The following is an 18,308-nucleotide window of genomic DNA, read 5'->3' as shown; positions in this document are numbered from 1 at the left end:
AGATGAGATGTTAAACCAAGATTCTCTCTCCACAGGTGGATGTAAATGATCCGTTGACACTATTCGAAAAGCAGGAGAGGCCTTCAATATTTATCCCACAACAAATACCACCAAAACAAAATTATCTGGTCACTTTTTTCATTACTGTTAGTGGGTCCTTAGCTTTGTGCAAATTGACTGCATTTCCTATATTACAACAATAACTACACTTCAAAAAGCACTTCATTGGCTGTGAAACACTTTGGGATCCCCTGAGGTTGTGAAAGGTGCAATAAAAACAAGTTCATTCTTTACTAATAGAATAATTGGAAGAAGGGATCAATTTTAAACATTTTTCTAATGCATTTTAAAAGAATATACATGAAATTGTGATTAAAAATATCAATATTTTGGTTGCGGGAATTAACCTTGTTCAGTTAATTGGAATTGGTTAAGTTGTATATATCTTTCCATTATTAAGCAACAATTGCCCAAACTGTACATACTGTCAAACTGCATTTGTTGTACAGCACATGTACCTCTGTCCTTGATAAAACATTCTGAGCTCCTCCATTCCTTATGGCATTTCCCTGGCCAGTTTCATCCTCCAGAAACACTCCAGCTCCAGCCTTCAAAGCTAACTTGCGAAAGTTTCATTACTTGTATTTCTCCCACCAGCAGTTGTTTATGTCTAAGATTGTTTGTAAGGCCTATTAACAAACAAAAACAGAATTACCTGGAAAAACTCAGCAGGTCTGGCAGCATCGGTGGAGAAGAAAACAGTTGACGTTTCGAGTCCTCATGACCCTTCGGCAGAACTGAAGTATAATTAGGAGAGAGGTGAAATATAAGCTGGTCTAAGGTGGGGGGCGGGGGGAGAGAGAAGTTGAGGATGGGGTGGTTGTGGGGATAAGCAAGCCGTGATAGGAGCAGATAAGCAAAAGATGTCACAGACAAAAGGATCAAAGAGGTGTTGAAGGTGGTGATATTATCTAAGAAAAGTGCTAATTAAAAATGGATGGCAGGATACTCAAGGTACAGCTCTAGTGGGGATGGGGTGGAAAGACTAACAAAGTATTAGTTGTAGATTTAAAAATAATGGAAATAGGTGGGAAAAGAAGAATCTATATAAATTATTGAAAAAAAAGGGGAGGGGGAAGAAACGGGGTGGGGATGGGGGGAGGGGGAGTTTAAGATCTAAAGTTGTTGAATTCAATATTCAGCCCGGAAGGCTGTAAAGTGCCTAGTCGGAAGATGAGGTGCTGTTCCTCCAGTTTGCGTTGGGCTTCACTGAAACAATGCAGCAAGCCAAGGACAGACATGTGGGCAAGAGAACAGGATGGAGTGTTAAAATGGCAAGCGACAGGGAGGTTTGGGTCTTGCGGACAGACTGCAGTTGTTCTGCAAAGCGGTCGCCCAGTTTGCGTTTGGTCTCTCCAATGTAGAGAACGCATTGGGAGCAACGAATGCAGTAGACTAAGTTAGGGGAAATGCAAGTAAAATGCTGCTTCACTTGAAAGGAGTGTTTGGGCCCTTGGATGGTGAGGAGAGAGGAAGTGAAGGGGCAGGTGTTGCATCTTCTGCGTGGGCATGGGGAGGTGCCATAGGTGGGGGTTGAGGAGTAGGGGGTGATGGAGGAGTGGACCAGGGTGTCCCGGAGGGAACGATCCCTACGGAATGCCGCCGGGGGGGTGAAGGGAAGATGTGTTTGGTGGTGGCATCATGCTGGAGTTGGCGGAAATGGCGGAGGATGATCCTTTGAATGCGGAAGCTGGTGGGGTGATAAGTGAGGACAAGGGGGACCCTATCATGTTTCTGAGAGGGAGGAGAAGGCGTGAGGGCAGATGCGCGGGATATGGGCCGGACACGGTTGAGGGCCCTGTCACCGACAGTGGGTGGAAAACCTCGGTTAAGGAAGAAGGAGGGCATGTCAGAGGAGCTGTTTTTGAAGGTAGCGTCATCAGAACAGATGCGACGGAGGCGAAGGAACTGAGAGAATGGGATGGAGTCCTTACAGGAAGCGGGGTGTGAGAAGCTGTAGTCGAGGTATCTGTGGGAGTCGGTAGGCTTGTAATGGATATTGGTGGACAGTCTATCATCAGAAATTGAGACAGAGAGGTCAAGGAAGGGAAGAGAAGTGTCAGAGATGGACCATGTGAAAATGATGGAGGGGTGGAGATTGGAAGCAAAATTAATACATTTTTCCAGGTCCCGACGAGAGCATGAAGCAGCACCGAAGTAATCATCGATGTACCGGAGAAAGAGTTGTGGGAGGGGGCCGGAGTAGGACTGGAACAAGGAATGTTCCACATACCCCATAAAGAGACAGGCATAGCTGGGGCCCATGCGGGTATTTAACAAACAAGCTGTTCATAATGGCAATTCAGTTCATCTGTTCTTATTTCTTATGAAACTGCTGAACTATGGAGTGATTGACTAAGTTCTATTCCACTTTAATGGAATTAAAGCTTATATTCCAGCAGAGTCCTAATTAAGCAAAGTTGAATGAAAAGCCCAACACAGCTTTGTACTTGTTTTAAGTATCTAACAGTTGCTGTCCCATTAAGCTTCATCTTCCATGGCCCCCTTTTTGGTCTAGGTGGGGTTGAATTCAACTATTTCTCTGATCATTCTTCTGATTTGTTTCTAGACCTTAAAGAGTTTCCAGAAAGACTAAACTGACCTATTACCTATTTCAAGCTGATAAGCACACTGCTAATTTCTAACAATCCCCCCTAATGCCTTTGCATCCTACCAGAATTGGACACAGTGCTGCAGTTGAAGTCGAGACAATGCTTTATAAAGCACTATACCTTCCTTACTTTTTATAGCGTATGCTTCTGTTTATAAAGCCCAGGATCCCATATGCTTTTTTAAGTGCTTTGTCAACCTGCCCTGCCACCTTCAATGATTTGAGGTCTCTCTGCTCCCTTTTATAATTGTATCCTTTATTTTATATTGCCTGTCCTTATTCTTCCTACCAAAAGTGCACCAATTCGTACTTCTCTGCATTGAATTTCATCTACCACGGGACCACCCATTCCAGCAGCATGCCTGTGTCCTTGTGAGTAGCCCCCTCACTGTTCACAAAACTTCCAAATTTTGTGTCATCCACAGATATTGAAATTGTGCCTTCCACACCCAAGTCTGGGTCATTAATATAGATCAGGAAAGTAGTGGTTCTAATGCCAACTCCTGGAAAACTCCACAGTGTACTTTTTTTAAGACTTTGATGAGTTAAAAGGAAATGGTGTACCCATATGGCAAAAGTTAATGGTGTTGCTTATGTTTCTCTTTCAGAACAGAAACATGAAGACGCAGTGGTATTTCTCTACCTGTGGATCGCCTGCTTGTTGGTCAGCTCCTGTTATACTCTCACCTGGGACCTGAAGATGGACTGGGGCCTCTTTGACAAAAATGCTGGAGAAAATACCTTCCTGCGTGAGGAGATTGTCTACCCTCAGAAAGTATGTGTTTGAGCAATCCCAAGCATTGGCCATTCTGTTTGCTGGGGTAGTAGATATTAATAGCAGTGAAAGCTGGGCCAACAATACTGTGGAACATGGTGGTGCAGACTAACTTGTGCCTCGGTCTTCCCAATAACTTAGCGAGATCCAAATTATTATGGGCGATTCTTGGGGGGAAATGTGCCTGTGCACACAGGGGAGAGCAGACTTGGATGTGATACACCCACTGCCCACCTGCCATGCTGAGATAGCTTGCTGATGCTCTCCTCCTCCCTGGCCTAGCAGTTGACCTAACATACCAAAGGGGCTAGCATGTAGAACTGTATCTCGTCAAGAGTCAGTGCCTTGAAGGAGGAGGGATAAGTGAGAAACAAACCAGCAGAAATGTGTGTTTCTCTTTCCAGCTCTTAACTTATCCCTCCTGGTGATTAGGCACTCCGACCTTTCCGCATGAATAACATGTCTGAGGAACTCCATTTGTTTTCTTTGGATATTATTTGAGAGCTCTCTTGTTCTTCTGGCCTCACTCAGTACTACTTCATTAGTTATTTTCTCTACCCAACTTACCCTTAGGATCCTTCTTAAGCAGCACATTTCAAAGCTCTTGATTTTCTTTTCCTCTTTCCCGATGCTCCAAGTTTCACATCTATAATTCATTACTGACCAGACACAATGTTTTAGTATAAAGGAAAATACTGCAGATGCTGGAAATCTAGAACAAAAATACCTGGAAAAACTCAGCAGGTCTGACAGCATCCGTGGAGAGGGATACAGTTGATGTTTCAAGTCCATATGACCCTTCATCAGAACTAAGACATATAGAAATGAGATGAAATAGAAGCTGGTAGAAGGGGGTGGGACAGGAGAGCTCAATAGGGGGCCAGTGAAAGGTGGAGGCCAAGGAGAGACTGCCAAAGATATCATAGACAAAAGGACAAAGGAGTGTTGATGGTGGTGATATTATCTAAAGGATGTGCTAATGGAGACATTAAGGGAAGCAAGCAGGACAAGTTAATGCAGATGGCCCTAGTGCGGGTGGGGTGGGGGGAAGGGATTGAAATGGGCTAAAAGGTGGAGATGAAACAATAGATCGAAATAAATGTAAAAATAGGAGGGAAAAGAAAAAAATATAGTTGTAAAAAAATTATAAATTATTGGAAAAAGGGGGTGGGGATGGAGGAGAGAGTTCATGATCTGAAATTGTTGAACTCAATATTAAGTCCAGAAGACTGTAAAGTGCCTAGTCGGTAGATGAGGTGCTGTTCCTCCAGTTTGTGTTGAGCTTCACTGGAACATTGCAGCAGGCCGAGGACGGACATGTGAGCATGAGAGCAGGATGGAGTGTTGAAATGGCAAGCGACAGGGAGGCCCCCTCCCACGGCACCTTCCCACGCAACCGCAGAAGGTGCAACACCTGCCCCTTTACTTCCCCCCTCCTCACCGTCCAAGGGCCCAAACACTCCTTTCAAGTGAAGCAGCGCTTCACTTGCACTTCCCTCAATTTAGTCTACTGTATTCGCTGCTCCCAATGCGGTTTCCTCTACACTGGAGAGACCAAACACAGACTGGATGACCGCTTTGCGGAACACCTTCGGTCTGTCCACAAGCATGACCCAGATCTCCCTGTCGCCTGCCATTTCAATTTTTTTACAACTATATTTTTTTCTTTTCCCTCCTATTTTTACATTTATTTCGATCTATTGCTTCATCTCCACCTTTTAGCCCATTTCGATCCCTTCCCCCCCCCCAACCCCCCACCCCGCACTAGGGCCATCTGCCACTTGCTTGTCCTGCTTGCTTCCCTTAATGTCCCCATTAGCACATCCTTTAGATAATATCACCACTGTCAACACCCCTTTGTCCTTTTGTCTATGACATCTTTGGCAGTCTCACCTTGGCCTCCACCTATCACTGGCCCCCTATCGAGCTCTCCTGTCCCACCCCCTTCTACCAGGTTGTATTTCATCTCATTTCTATATGTCTTAGTTCTGATGAAGGATCATACGGACTCAAAACGACAACTGTATCCCTCTCTGCACATAATGTTTTAGTATACAGATTCTCATTTCTAGACTCAAGCTGACATTTCTTAGAATGTTGCTTAATTTTGTAAAAACACTTCTGGCTTGTTCAATCCTTTTTCATATTTCAGTACTGTTTTTGACATTGGATGTTATTGTGTTTCCTGGATAGTTGAATTGATTAACGTGTTCTAACTTGCTTCCGTTTACTGTGATGTTGCAAACCAAGATGCCCTTTTTCTTTATCATTAACGTAGTGTACGTTTTCTTGCAGTTGGGTGTAAGCCCATATCTACCGCTTTCCTTTACGACCGTACCGATTAATTTTGGCAAAACTTCTTCATTTATTGTTATAAGTACAGAGTCGTCGGCATAGTGGATGTTGTTGATGACTCTCCCTCCTATCTTTGTACCATTCATCCCTTCAATTCCTCTGAGAATTGAAGAATTGAAGGGATGCTTTTGTACATCCCACATTTAATGGTAAAATTTTATTGAGCAATGTCAGCAAGTGCAGGCAGAAGTCATTGACCTTCATTTGAGCACGACTTCTCAGTAAATATGTTTATGTAGAAGTTGCCTTATAGCCATGATGTCCAACCTATAGTGCCTAGGCCCTGGCAGTCCTGCTCCCACTACATGCATGCTCTGGTTAAATATCATGAGCTTGGAGGTTTGGAAAAGGCTATAGTGACGAGGTTGCTTTAGTGGCGAATATATCCCAAATCACAGCACCAGGACCTACTCATATCCATAAGATGAACTAAGAACATAGAATTTTACAGGAAAGAGTCGACCACTCAATCCAACTTCCCTATGCCGATATTTGTGCTCTACATGAGCTTCTAACCACCTTACTTCACCTCACCCTACCAGCATAGCTTTCTCTTCCTTTCTCATGTATTTCCGAGCTTCTCTTTAGATGCATCTGTGTTATTTGTGTCAACCACTCCATGTGGTTGAGAGTAAATGGGAGCATGAATTTAAACAATGTGCATAACCCTTCAGGCTCCTTAGTATGCACTCATGTTGTCACAGTAATCAAGGAACTGGGCCACTTCTGCTTAATAGGAGTTGTGTTCTCATAAGAATGAGACACCTCCATCCCTGGGCTGCTGTTTTGGCCCTAAGTCGTATCACACTAACAGAACATATTATCATCCATTTCTGGCCACTTGCCAGCGTACGCACCTGGATCTTTTTGATTCCTGTTGAAAGACTATTTCTTTCTTTCCTGATACGTGTTTTGCACCTCTGCAACCGATGTGCTTCTACACCCTCAACCAGTGCGCACATTCTAAAAACATCTGCGAAAGTAGCCTTTTCATCTTTAGAAAGGTCTTCAGGTATAGTCATGTCTTCCATCAGGTTATGATACAACCCTTGATGCATTATTGTATTGAACCTCCACATCTCCATAAGTACCCATAACTAGGGGCTTTGACCAGCAATAAGAACCTTTTCTATCTTCAATCTGGTCTCTTATGCATCCCCAATTTTCATCACTCTACCATTGGTGGCTGTGTCTTCAGCTGCCTAGGCCCTAAAACATGTAATTCCCTCCCTAAACTGCCCCTCCTCTCTACCTCTGCTCTCCTGTTATGGTGTTACTTAAAACCTACCTGTTTTTCCATGCTTTTGATCATCTGTCCTTGTATCTCCTTGCATAGCTTGCAATGTTTATTCTAAGCTATAAAACCACACAACAACCCAGAAGTCTTGCACAAGCCAAGCATAAGTTGACCTCTTTAATTTACTGTTTGTGCATGTCCTCACAAAAGAATTTAAAGGATCCGTGCACTTAAATGAATAGGCCACGCAAAACAAAATAATTAGAAGGAACATTGGTGGTTTGGTGTGAAATTTTGACACCCCTGTCTCTGTAATGTCTTACTACTTTAAAGGCATATTATTGCAAGTTGTTAATTTTATCTTCAGCCAACATTTGAGACACTAATGCTTATCATTGGAAAAGCTCCATAGTTCAGTAAGTCATCACTGTAAGTTGGTTGCATTCCTGAAAATCGTGACTTCAAGTGAAACAACTTTAATCGTGGGTTCCCATAGGAATCAATGTTAAAGCTGGAATTAGGTTCCTTCGGATATTTCTTGCCCGGAAAAACCAATGCACAAGTTGAAACGCTGTACTGTACATGTGCAGCACTGTGCATTCCTAACTAGGATAACTTGCAAAATAAAATAAATCACTGAATATAACAGAAATACTGTATAAATTCAAATTAGATGATGGTAAATCACCCAGACAAGCCCTGAGTAGCTCCTGTGTCTCAACAACAGCACTCCTGAAACTCGGCTCAACTTTTTGCTTGCCTTCCTTTCCTACTCTGTCCCTGTCTCTCTCTCTCTCTCTCTCCTTTCTCACTGTGTGTCTCTCTCTCTTGCCCTCGCTCTCTCTCTCGCTCTCTCTCTCTCTCGCCATCTCTCGCTCCCTCGCTCGCTCCTTTCCCATTTGTCTGCCTTTGTGTCTCTCCTATTCCACTCTGTCCCTCTCTCTCCTTTCCCAGCCTGTCTCTGTTTCTCTCCTTTCCCAGTCTGTCCCTCTCCTTTCTCAGTCTGTCTCTGTTTCTCTCTACAGAGCCTGGATCCCTTCCTGACCATTTGTAAGGGTTGAACCCCTGTCCCAGGGGGTGTCTTGGATGGAGCCGTGGGGGGTAGTGGTGGCAGCAGCAGCAGAAAGGAGCCAGAAACCTCGGTCCCCCTCCCTGCCCCAGGTTACTCAGTTCATCATCCGATCAGCGGCCAGCTGCTTCCTGTCCTTGCCTTGCGCTTTTGCTCTTGGGATCTCAGGCCTTGCACTCTCCCCGCAATATGGGCCTCTGGTGACTGCGGCAGCAGCTGCAGCATTAGAACATGGTGGCTGTGGCTGGCTCAGAGTTCAGTGCAGGGGTGGTGGGGCCAGAGTGTAGATGATGTAAAACCGAAAATGGTGATGTAACTCAAAGAAAGGGCCGAAAAGAATAAACATTAAAACGAAACGATTTTAAGTAGGGCAATTTAAAGTGAAGACTTGGTGTATATGTAGCACCAAATCCAAGCTTGAATGGAGTTTCCTGAATCTAACACTAGGGTTCTGGTTATGGTAATAAATGTCATGGCATAGACTGAGAGACATAATTCTTCCAGGCAATATTGGAAATATGGTTTCAACTATGATGTCAATCAGATTCTCAGTTGCGGTTGTTATTACATAATAAGTATTGCTGTCACATCCTGTCGCCAGCTGAGAGTTACCTTGCATGTTCCCCACTTCCTTTGTCCCACCATTAGTGATCGTGTTTTCAGTTGCCTAGGGCCTAAACTCTGGATTTGCCTTCACAAACCTCTCCACCTCCCTCCCCTACTTTAAGATGTTCCTGAAAATCTACTTTGGCCAACCTTTCTATCATAATATCAGTTTATGTGGCTTGATGTCACGTGTTGTTTGATAATATTCCAATAGAAAAGCCCTGGAATGTTTTAATGTATCAAAGCTGCCATATGAATGCAAGTTGTTGTTAGTTATTTAAGGAACATTTTGAGAGGACTGAGAGTAAGTTCTCTGCTGTCTCTGCTACTGGTCTACTTGAGCTCGGAAGAAAAGAGAGGGAAATTAGTTTATTCAGACCTGCTCTTGTATCCCATTATATCCTGAAATTATACTAAGGGATTGATATCTTGCTTTTATTCACAGAGTTATTACTACTGTGCCATAGTAGAGGATGTCATCTTGCGATTTGCTTGGACTGTGCAGATTTCCATCACCTCAATGAGCACATTTGCTTCAGCAGGAGACATTATTTCCACCGTGCTGGCCCCGCTGGAGGTCTTCCGGTAACTTAATTTAAAACCATATAGTGAATAAATTGATGTTTAGTTAGGTTTGGGGGTGATGTGGACAATTAGCAGTAACATTAACTGAACTCAGTGTGGAACATACCCTAGTATGCTTGGATCAAGCCAGCCAAGAAGGGTATCGGATGAAGGATGTTTTATGAGGGTGCAAAAAGCTATTCTATAATTTTGCTTCTGGAGCAGAGATTTAAAAAACCCTAAGAAGTCCACGAGATCCTGGAATTGAATGTCAGAGATGAGGATGGAGAGTATAAGCAGGAAGATTAGACTAGGTATCTTGAGGTGGAGCAGAGTTTGGGGCTGTTCTTGTTTTCCAGGACGATCCTACAGTAGTTGGTGAGGTGGGGGAGGGGGTGGGGGTAATTTGGCAGCACAGTAAGGATCCTGTCTGAGGCAGTGAATTTCTTGAGTATGTTTATGATAATTTTCTACAGCACTATATCCTAGAGCCAACAAGAGGCCATACAAAATTTAGTGATGAATAATGAGCCAGATTTATTTAATAGCCTAACTGTGCATGAAGGTTTATCAAACAGCGAACACAATGTGATCAAGTTCAATATAACATTTAGCGAGATGAAACACGAAGCAGCTACTAAGATTCTAGACTTGGATAATGCTGACTTCAATGGAGTGAGACAGAGAGTGTCCACAATAAACTGGGAAAATCTGTTAATGGTTAAAATGACAGAAGATCAATGGGGGGTGTTTAAAAAAAGAATTTAATATGATGCAGAACCAGTTTGTACCCTAGAGCAAGAGCTCTACTTGTAAAAAAAAGTAGCCATTGACAACTGAAGAGCTAAGAGACAAAATAAAACTAAAAGATAAAGCATACACAAATTCAAAAAATAGCAGATCCTGCCAACTGGGGGAGATGCAAAGGGTAACAGAAGATGACAAAGCAGATAGTAAGAGCTACAAAAAGGGAGCATGTAGAAAAACTTGCAAACATTATCAAAATCAGCACAATTTTTATTTTTATGTTATGAAAAAGAGTGGCCAGGAGCAATGTGGGCCCTTATACTGATAATGGTGATTTGAATGTGGTGGGAAGAAAAATGATGAGGAAGTGATAGGAAATAGCAACACTGGCAGTGGAGATCCTGGAAGTGACCATGTACGATGCTGATGTTGAGGGTGGTGGCCATACATGTGAGTTTGAAGTTTTTGTGGAGGACAACATTGTGCAGAGGAGGATGGAGAAACCGGAAGAGGCGAGGCAGGGTTGGGTTCCAGTGGTGGGTGAGGAACACTTTAATCTCTCAACATATCTCTAAAATACTTGTTAATGTGAAAATAAGTAACTTTCTGCTTGGTCTCCCAAGAATTTGTGCCTACACTTATAATTAGCGAAAAGGGCTTGGAGATTAAACTGGGAGCAAACAGCCCAGGTTGAAAGGCAGCGAGTGTCTGTTAAAATTCAGGAATACACTAAGTGTTTGTACACTTAGGTTGGCAGAATGTAATTTTACAAGAGCAACCAGCACAATGTTGAACTGTTTGTGAAAGGGTTGGTTATACCAGAAGCTGAAACATTTATTGTGTGCTGACTTGTCACACTGGGTGGAGTGAGGGAGCTTAGGGCCAGTTTTTAAGGGTTTTAGGTTTTGCAGCTGACTTCAGGTAAGACTGGGCTCAAAGATTTGAACAAAAACATAAGTTACTTTGTAGCACCTTGCGTTTTACGGTTGCCATCACTACACTACTGCTCACTAACGTCGAGTTGTGTTTCCCTGCAGCCGGTTTGTGTGGAATTTCTTCCGTTTGGAAAATGAACACCTGAATAACTGTGGTGAATTCCGTGCTGTACGTGATATCTCGGTGGCACCCCTCAATGCCGATGACCAGACTGTCCTGGAGCAGATGATGGACCTCGAGGATGGGGTGCGGAACCGCCAAAAAAACAGAGTGTGGAAACGCACTTACAGCATCTCTCTGCGTAAAACACTGTACGTACTGATTTCAAGAAGCTCGCTCCCAAACTGCAGGGCAGTCGCAGCACCAGGGAAACTCAAAAGATAAAGAAGCAACACTTCTATAGAACACAGTAAACAACGAATGAACTTCCATTTATATTGCTCCTTTCACAATCTCAGCATGTGTTTTCCAACCAATTAAAGCAGGGTCACTGTTGTAATGTAGGAGACGCAGCAACCAGTTTACACACAGCAATGACTTAATGACCAGAAAACCTTTTTTGGTGCTGTTGAGGGATAAACATTGGTCAGGACTCCAGAGAGAACTGAAGTCACAGTATTCTTATGATTGAATTTTAGATTTAATCTTCACCGCCCAAAAGGTACTGTCTCTGGCTGCAGTACAATACCACGGATACTGTCATGCTCTGGTACTCCATTCACGTGTAGCTTACCTGCCAGATAGCCTGCACCATAAATTTTTTTAAGATTGTAGTGTTTGAGTGGTAGGGGAAAGTGGGAAAAAAAAGTGGTAGGAAAGCAGCAATCGGGCAAGATGGTGCATGATTGAAGGAGACGATCATCCGATCCCATTTGATAGGGGCTATCAGTGTAATGATGGAAAGGTGACAGCCCTGGAGATTGAATCCTTGTCTTCTCCATACCTCTCCTATCTGACCCCATACTCCACAAATCACACACATACACAACACCGTCTCCCATATCTTCAACCTCGAAGTCCTGTACTCCCATCATCCCTGTCCTTTCCAAGTCCCATTGCTTCCCAGGTCCAGCAAATGAACTTCACTCCTTTAATTTGAGACTCCCACAGCATCCTCCAGCTATTCTTATCAATCCACATTCCAACTACGGTTACTCTTTTTTACCTGCTCCACAATCGTTGTCACTCTTCTAGTCACTATGTTCCTATCTGTGGAGCTCCCTGTTGCAGTCCTCCACTTTGCTCTCTCCTAAATACTCCCTTCAAAGCTCAAGGACTTCTTTGTCACTAAGATTGAGACCATCTGATCAGCTGCCCTTGCCCCTTCCTTCCATTCCCTTAGCCCACGAAGCCAAACTTTCTCTCCTAAGGATCTGCTCCTCCCCTAGCCCTGAACCTTGCATCCTTCTCTAATTTCTCTCCTATCTCTGCTCATATCCTTTCCAAGCTCACCTCCTGCTCCCTCAATCCTATTCCCTATCTGCGCTCCTCTGGTCTCTTGAGCATGCTCCATTTTAATTGTTCCACCATTGGTGGCCATGCCTTTAGCTGCAAAGGCTGTAGGCAATGGAATTCCTTTCCTACACCTCTCCACCTCTCTTTTCCTCCTTAAACCCTACCTCCTTGACCAAGCTTTTGGTCATTTGACCCCGTATCTCTTCTTGCGCCTTGCATCAAATTGCCCTTGTGATGCACCTTGGCATGTATATTTTATCCATTTAAAGGATTATATAAATTTAAGTTACTGTTCTCTCTGATTGCACCTTTCCTCCCCTTAAGTGCATTGAGACATGAAATACGCTATTTAAATTTCAAAACATCGCATTTCATAAGTACATATTGGCTGTGAAGTGCTTTGGATGAATTGTGAAAGACACGATATAAATGTGAGTTCTTTCTTTAGTCATTTGCTATACTGAGAGAGCATACTGACACCATATGATAGGAATCTGCACTGCAGCAGTAGTTCTTCTACTGATCTTTTTGTCCAGCATTTTTACATGATTTATTCAGAGGTATCTTACCGAACAGGCTTGATGTGCTCATTTTTGGGCTGAGAAACTTCTTGAAGTTCTCTTTTTATTTATTGTTTTAAAAAAACAAAATTGTATGTTGAAAGTACTAGTTTAATACTTTTCTGGGAAGTGTAATCCTGAATATGGAATGCATGGATTCTAGTGTGTGCATAGGACTGGCAATAAGAAATCTAAAGTTCACAGCACTCCAAGGTTAGGGAAGGGAAAATAGATAGAATTCCCACTGTTGATTGCTATTCAATGATTCCTCCTACCAAGCGTGAGGATTTGCGAACAACATGAGAGATCATGATTAGTGATGCCGTTGCATTGAAATATCCTGCCAATTGTCGAAGTTTGCCCTCTTGACTTTGACCTACTATGTTTCCTGTCAGTTTATGTGCTTCTGCTAGGATTGCCACTATCTGGGCTCACTTTGGGTGAGCAAGGAGCTGGCATCCTCAGAAAGGCAATGGCAATGAAAAGAGAAAGCAGGTCCCTTAATGAAACCATTTGTTTTGATTACTGTTATCTTTGTGAATGAGAACCCTTCAGGCACAGAAATGCTCCTTACCAAATGGGCTCCTTATCTAATATGTGGAACTGTAAATTGTGATATCTCTGCAAGACTTAAGGCTGAAATAAGAACCTGAAACACTGTTGGTCCACAGGCAGTTTTAACATACTGCTGGATGTATATTTACTGTCTCAACTCAGAAGAAGAGAATTTCCCATTGTGCCCAGTTCAAATTGACTGATCTGAAAACCAAAACAACCTAGTAATCAAATCACTTTCCTCGTCCCCTTAAAACCCTGTAGTCTGAAATTGCCCTGCTCATATGCGCTCGGCTGGAGTATCTTGTATTCTCCAAAATATCCCATCAGTACCTCTCGCATGTTGTACTTGCCCATTTGGAACAACAGTAGACTATTTAGCCCCTAGAGCCAGTTCCATCATCTGAGTCGCCCGGGGGTGTCAAACTCTATATGCATGGCAGACCTGATTTGATATTCCAGCACTCAGCTTGGGTCACATTCAGTAAGAGCTATTGGATACCTACAAGAGATAGAAATAGGTATGCAATCCATCTTTGGGGGAAGAACATGTGTGGAGAAGGAAGAGTGCTCTTCCCAGCTGCACCAACCTGCTGCCAACCCATACTCCACCCTCCTGTGTCTCATTCCTCCATTTATTGGCGCTTATGATACTCCCTGAACTCAGTGAGAATCTTTGGCCGCCTTCCCCTTGTTCCTCATACTTTCACCTACCGGTAGAAACAACCTTTCACTGTTGTAAGATCCACAGGTTTCACTGGTGTGTAGTTGTACAAAGCTGTTAGAAGCAACACCCAGGCGGGCATAAGAAATAGAAGTAGACCATTCAGCTCTTCGAGCCTGCTCTGCCATTCAACAGCTGATCTTCTATCTCAACTCCCACTCCCCGTGCTATCCCCATATCTCTTAATTCTCTTAGTATACAAAAACCTATCGATCGCTGTCTTGTACATACACAACGACTGAGCATCTGCAGCTCCCTGGGGTAGAGAATTCCAATGATCCACAATCCTCATCTCAGTCTTAAATGGCTGACCCTTAGTTTGAGACAGTGACCCCCTATTTCTGTACTTCTAGCCAGGAGAAACATCCTCCCAGTGGCTACACTGTCAAGCTCTAAGAATTTTACATGTTTCAATGAGATCACCTCACATCTTCTAAACTCCAGAGCATTTAGGCTAATTTCACAACACCTTAAGTACAGCATGCTGCAGGATGCAACTGTATTCCAAGCCATATGTTTGACACCCCTGTGTTAGGTCATGGCTGATCTGTACTTCATCCCCATTTACCTACTTTTGCTCCATAATCCTTAATTCCCTAACTTAACAGAAATCTGTTTATTTCAGTCTTCTAAATTTTAATTGACTCCCAGCATCCACAGTCATACTGGGGGACAGAGTTCTAGATTTTCACTGCTTTGTGTGATAAAGTACTTCCTGCTTTCAATCCTGATAGCCTGACACAAATTCTAAGCCTGTGCCCTTCCCCATCAGAAAAAATAGATTCTCTGCATCTACTTTTAACATTTTAAGCACCTCGACTGCCTAGCCTGGTGTGTTTACCTTCACAAATGAGTAAATTTTCTATGGGCAAAGGCACAGAAGGGCAGCTGAGTTCATTTAACCCATGGCAAAAGTCAAGCCAATGCTGTAAAAGCTGCAGACAAAGCACTGGGGTTCATGACTAGAGAAATAGAAATCAAAAGCTGAGGTGTTATGTTAAACTAATATATAGAACTTTACTTAGACACATTTGGGAATACTGTGCACAGATATGGTCTTCCCTAATATGAAAAAGGATACAGAGACATTGGAGAGGATGCAAAAAAGATTTGTAAGAATGATACGAGAACTGGAAATAAATAACCATCAGGAAAGACTCAACAGGGAGGGTCTTTTTTTTCTTTAGGAAGTGACCTGATAGAGGTCATAACATTATGAAGGGTTTTGACAGGGTAGATATAAGAAGATGTTTTCACTTGTGAGGAAGTTCAAAATTAAGGGTGATTAAATGTAAGATGGTCACTAATAAATCCAGTAAAGAATTCAGGATAAACTTACTTACCCAGAGAGTGGTTAGAATGTAGAACTCACTACCACATGGAGTAGTTGAATCAAATGGAATGCATTTAAAGGGAAGTTAGCTAAGTATATGAGGGATAGAAGGATATACCGACAGGGTGAGATGAAAAGCGGAGACTCATGTGAAGCATAAACTCTGGCATAGACCAGGTGGGCTGAACGGCCTGTTTCTATGCTGTAAATTTTCTGTAATTCTGTGAGAATGCAGAACGTTCAGGAGAGCAGGGTGCGGGTAGGCAGGTGATTTGATTTTAAACTGTGAATCCTGGCTGTTAATTCTTACATTGACCTGTTTCTCACCCCCAGAGTGAGGCCCCGGGACGCAGCCGTGTTAATCGAAGACACAGATGATGAAGTGTACACATGAAAATCAGCACCAAGCAGTCACTGTCCTTCACACGTTCCAGTTCTACCAGGCACTGAACACAATCTGCCACCATGTGTGGCAACAGACTCGATTCCATTTTTTCCCCTTTGTTTTAATATATTGATTTAAACCGATTTATAAAAAAAAAAGCGTTGTAAAGAACAATTTTACAACCGACAACAAAACATATCCACAAGGATCGAATCAAACAGAACAAACTCTGTGCTGGAAGATACCAGTTTTCTTTTCGTTTTGTCTTGTTTTTTTTCTTCTCTCTCAGGCTCAGTATAGCTAGGGCTGGTTTAAGCTGGTTTAAACTGGTTTCTTCAAGTCTTTCTGACCAGCTCATGGCCCTGGTTGCACTTGCAGGGAAAGTGCACTTAATTGTACTTCCTACGTGAAGTTATGGTGTTTTAAAAAAATCATTTTGATATGCATTTGTTCTGTTCCAATCGTAAATGTTCATATTATTTATGAAAGAAACTTGTGTCCTGTATGTTGAAGCAGATGTTAGTGTCAATGTTTGTTGAACTTTATTTTTTGTGTTTCGGTCTTGCAAGAAAGCAAAGAGTCTTTATGAAGAGCACTTCAAAGCTTTCTAGGTGGATGTTCCTGCAGAGCTGTCAAACACAGAAGTCCTGCATCCAACACAGACCGACCAGGCTATATTCCACTGGCACAAGTTACCTATGACAGGCTGGTTTAACAAAAAAAACTTTACAAGTGCCACAAAATATGTTTGTATTCTTTATAAATCATATCTACAGCCTGTGGTATCAAGGACTGTTACAAAGAAATGACTTTTAGTTTCAAATTCTTCTATCAGTGAAACTTTACAATTTACACATCCCAGAAACTATATAGAAATTTCATAGGAAATTCCACATGAATAATCTGTTAATTTTTTTTGACCAAAGTTTGAATGTCAAATAATGGATTCCCTCAGCACATCAATTTAATCCACCATTTAATCCGTCAAACTTGCCTTTCATTTCCTTGCATCACTCCTAGATCCTGTTGCTGTCTTGCTACATGCCCAGCCTGTCATAGCGGGTGGAATATTGATTGGTGAGGTAGGAATTTTCCCGGGAACGGTGCGTTCAGGGAGCAATCAGTGCCATCGTTCCAAGAGCTGCCCTTCCTCCCCATTCTCCGGAGGTAGTGCCACACTGAGTTTCTCCAGTAATTTAGGCTCATGGCAGTGTAAGTGACACTTAGACCCACGGGCGGATGTTTCAGTGGAGCCACCTTAAGATCCAGTTCATTCAGCCAACAGCAAGATCAGTGGAAGGATTTTAATGCAGTGGGTTGTTTCAAAGGGACATTCACCTGTTATCTGTGCCAGTGGTCGGCTGCACACTTCAGGGTTTAGAATTCACTGTTAATGTATGTCACTGTGAAAGTTAGTAATAGTGAAGTTGGGAATTGCTCATCGATCGCTCTTGTCATGTTCTGAATTCATTCCATCTACCTGATCTTAACAGGGATTTTTGTTTTTTAATGTAGTTGATTTAGCTGGATTGGGACATTCAGAAAGTACCTTCTAATAATGACTGTCTTCTGACATAGTCTTAAGAGGGCTCCATTGTAACAAAGAACTCGTGATCCTGGGCATACAAAAAGGAGATCAAGGTAAGTGCAGGCCTGGGCAAGGACATTAAGTCTCACTCTGTGTTGGAGAACTTTATGTCTCGTGGCTGAGCCTGGTTAAACAGTGGTTTACAATTTCCTGCAGATGTCAAATGGATGGGTGAAGACTTCAGTGTAAAGGAGCTCTGAGTTTGGCTCGCTTGGATGCAGGACTACCTTCACAATAGAGTATAACTTAGCACAATCACTTAGAACTGGAAGTTGAAGCAAATGCGTGAGCATTGGATATGATCAAAGTTTTTGGTGAATGAATCATTCATAGACAAGATAATGGCTTAAAAAAATACTTTACAAATCTCTCTCACTGGCACAAATTCACAATATTAACTCCTATTTTGTTTTGCAGCAGTAGCTTGTTTTATACAGAATTTCACATTCCTGTTGCTTTCTGTTAATAAAATGTACGGAAAATGGATGTGATTCAGTCATATTGTAATGCCTACAGAGGAAGGGGAAAAAGGGGACACAAGGTAGCTAGGCCAAATGTGAACTTCTCTGTGAGTGTGGTAGCTCAGGAAACCTGATTCGGGCAGTTCCACAGTACAAGCATTGGTAGCCTCCTTTTATATTATGGGACCACTTCCAGTGAAAGCACTTCCATAATGGAATGAGTTCCTGTTATTGTTGAATCTGACCTGTTTATATTGTGGGGCAGACTTAATAACAGGGGGGCAACT

The 18,308-nt window shown here is 42.7% G+C and overlaps 1 protein-coding gene across 3 annotated transcripts in view; it reads left to right on the top strand.

Annotated features, from left to right (window-relative positions):
* Window positions 1-18,044, top strand: part of LOC144692526 (xenotropic and polytropic retrovirus receptor 1 homolog) — a 337,603-nt gene extending 319,559 nt beyond the window's left edge. The window contains exons 12-15 of one of the 3 annotated variants that reach the window (XM_078561491.1): window positions 3,280-3,446; window positions 9,159-9,298; window positions 11,062-11,271; window positions 15,921-18,044. In XM_078561491.1, the coding sequence (XP_078417617.1) occupies window positions 3,280-3,446; window positions 9,159-9,298; window positions 11,062-11,271; window positions 15,921-15,981 (578 nt within the window). In that variant the 3' untranslated portion in view covers window positions 15,982-18,044. Of the gene's footprint in view, window positions 1-35; window positions 227-3,279; window positions 3,447-9,158; window positions 9,299-11,061; window positions 11,272-15,920 lie in introns of those variants that run through there. The other 2 variants (XM_078561492.1, XM_078561493.1) reach the window with 2 other exon arrangements.
* The last annotated feature ends 264 nt before the right edge of the window (window positions 18,045-18,308 follow it).

The sequence above is a fragment of the Cetorhinus maximus genome, chromosome 17, assembly GCF_964194155.1.
Source record: "Cetorhinus maximus chromosome 17, sCetMax3.hap1.1, whole genome shotgun sequence".
Lineage (NCBI taxonomy): Eukaryota > Metazoa > Chordata > Chondrichthyes > Lamniformes > Cetorhinidae > Cetorhinus > Cetorhinus maximus.
Note: the sequence above shows the minus strand (reverse complement) of the source record. Positions and strands in the feature narration are given on the sequence as shown.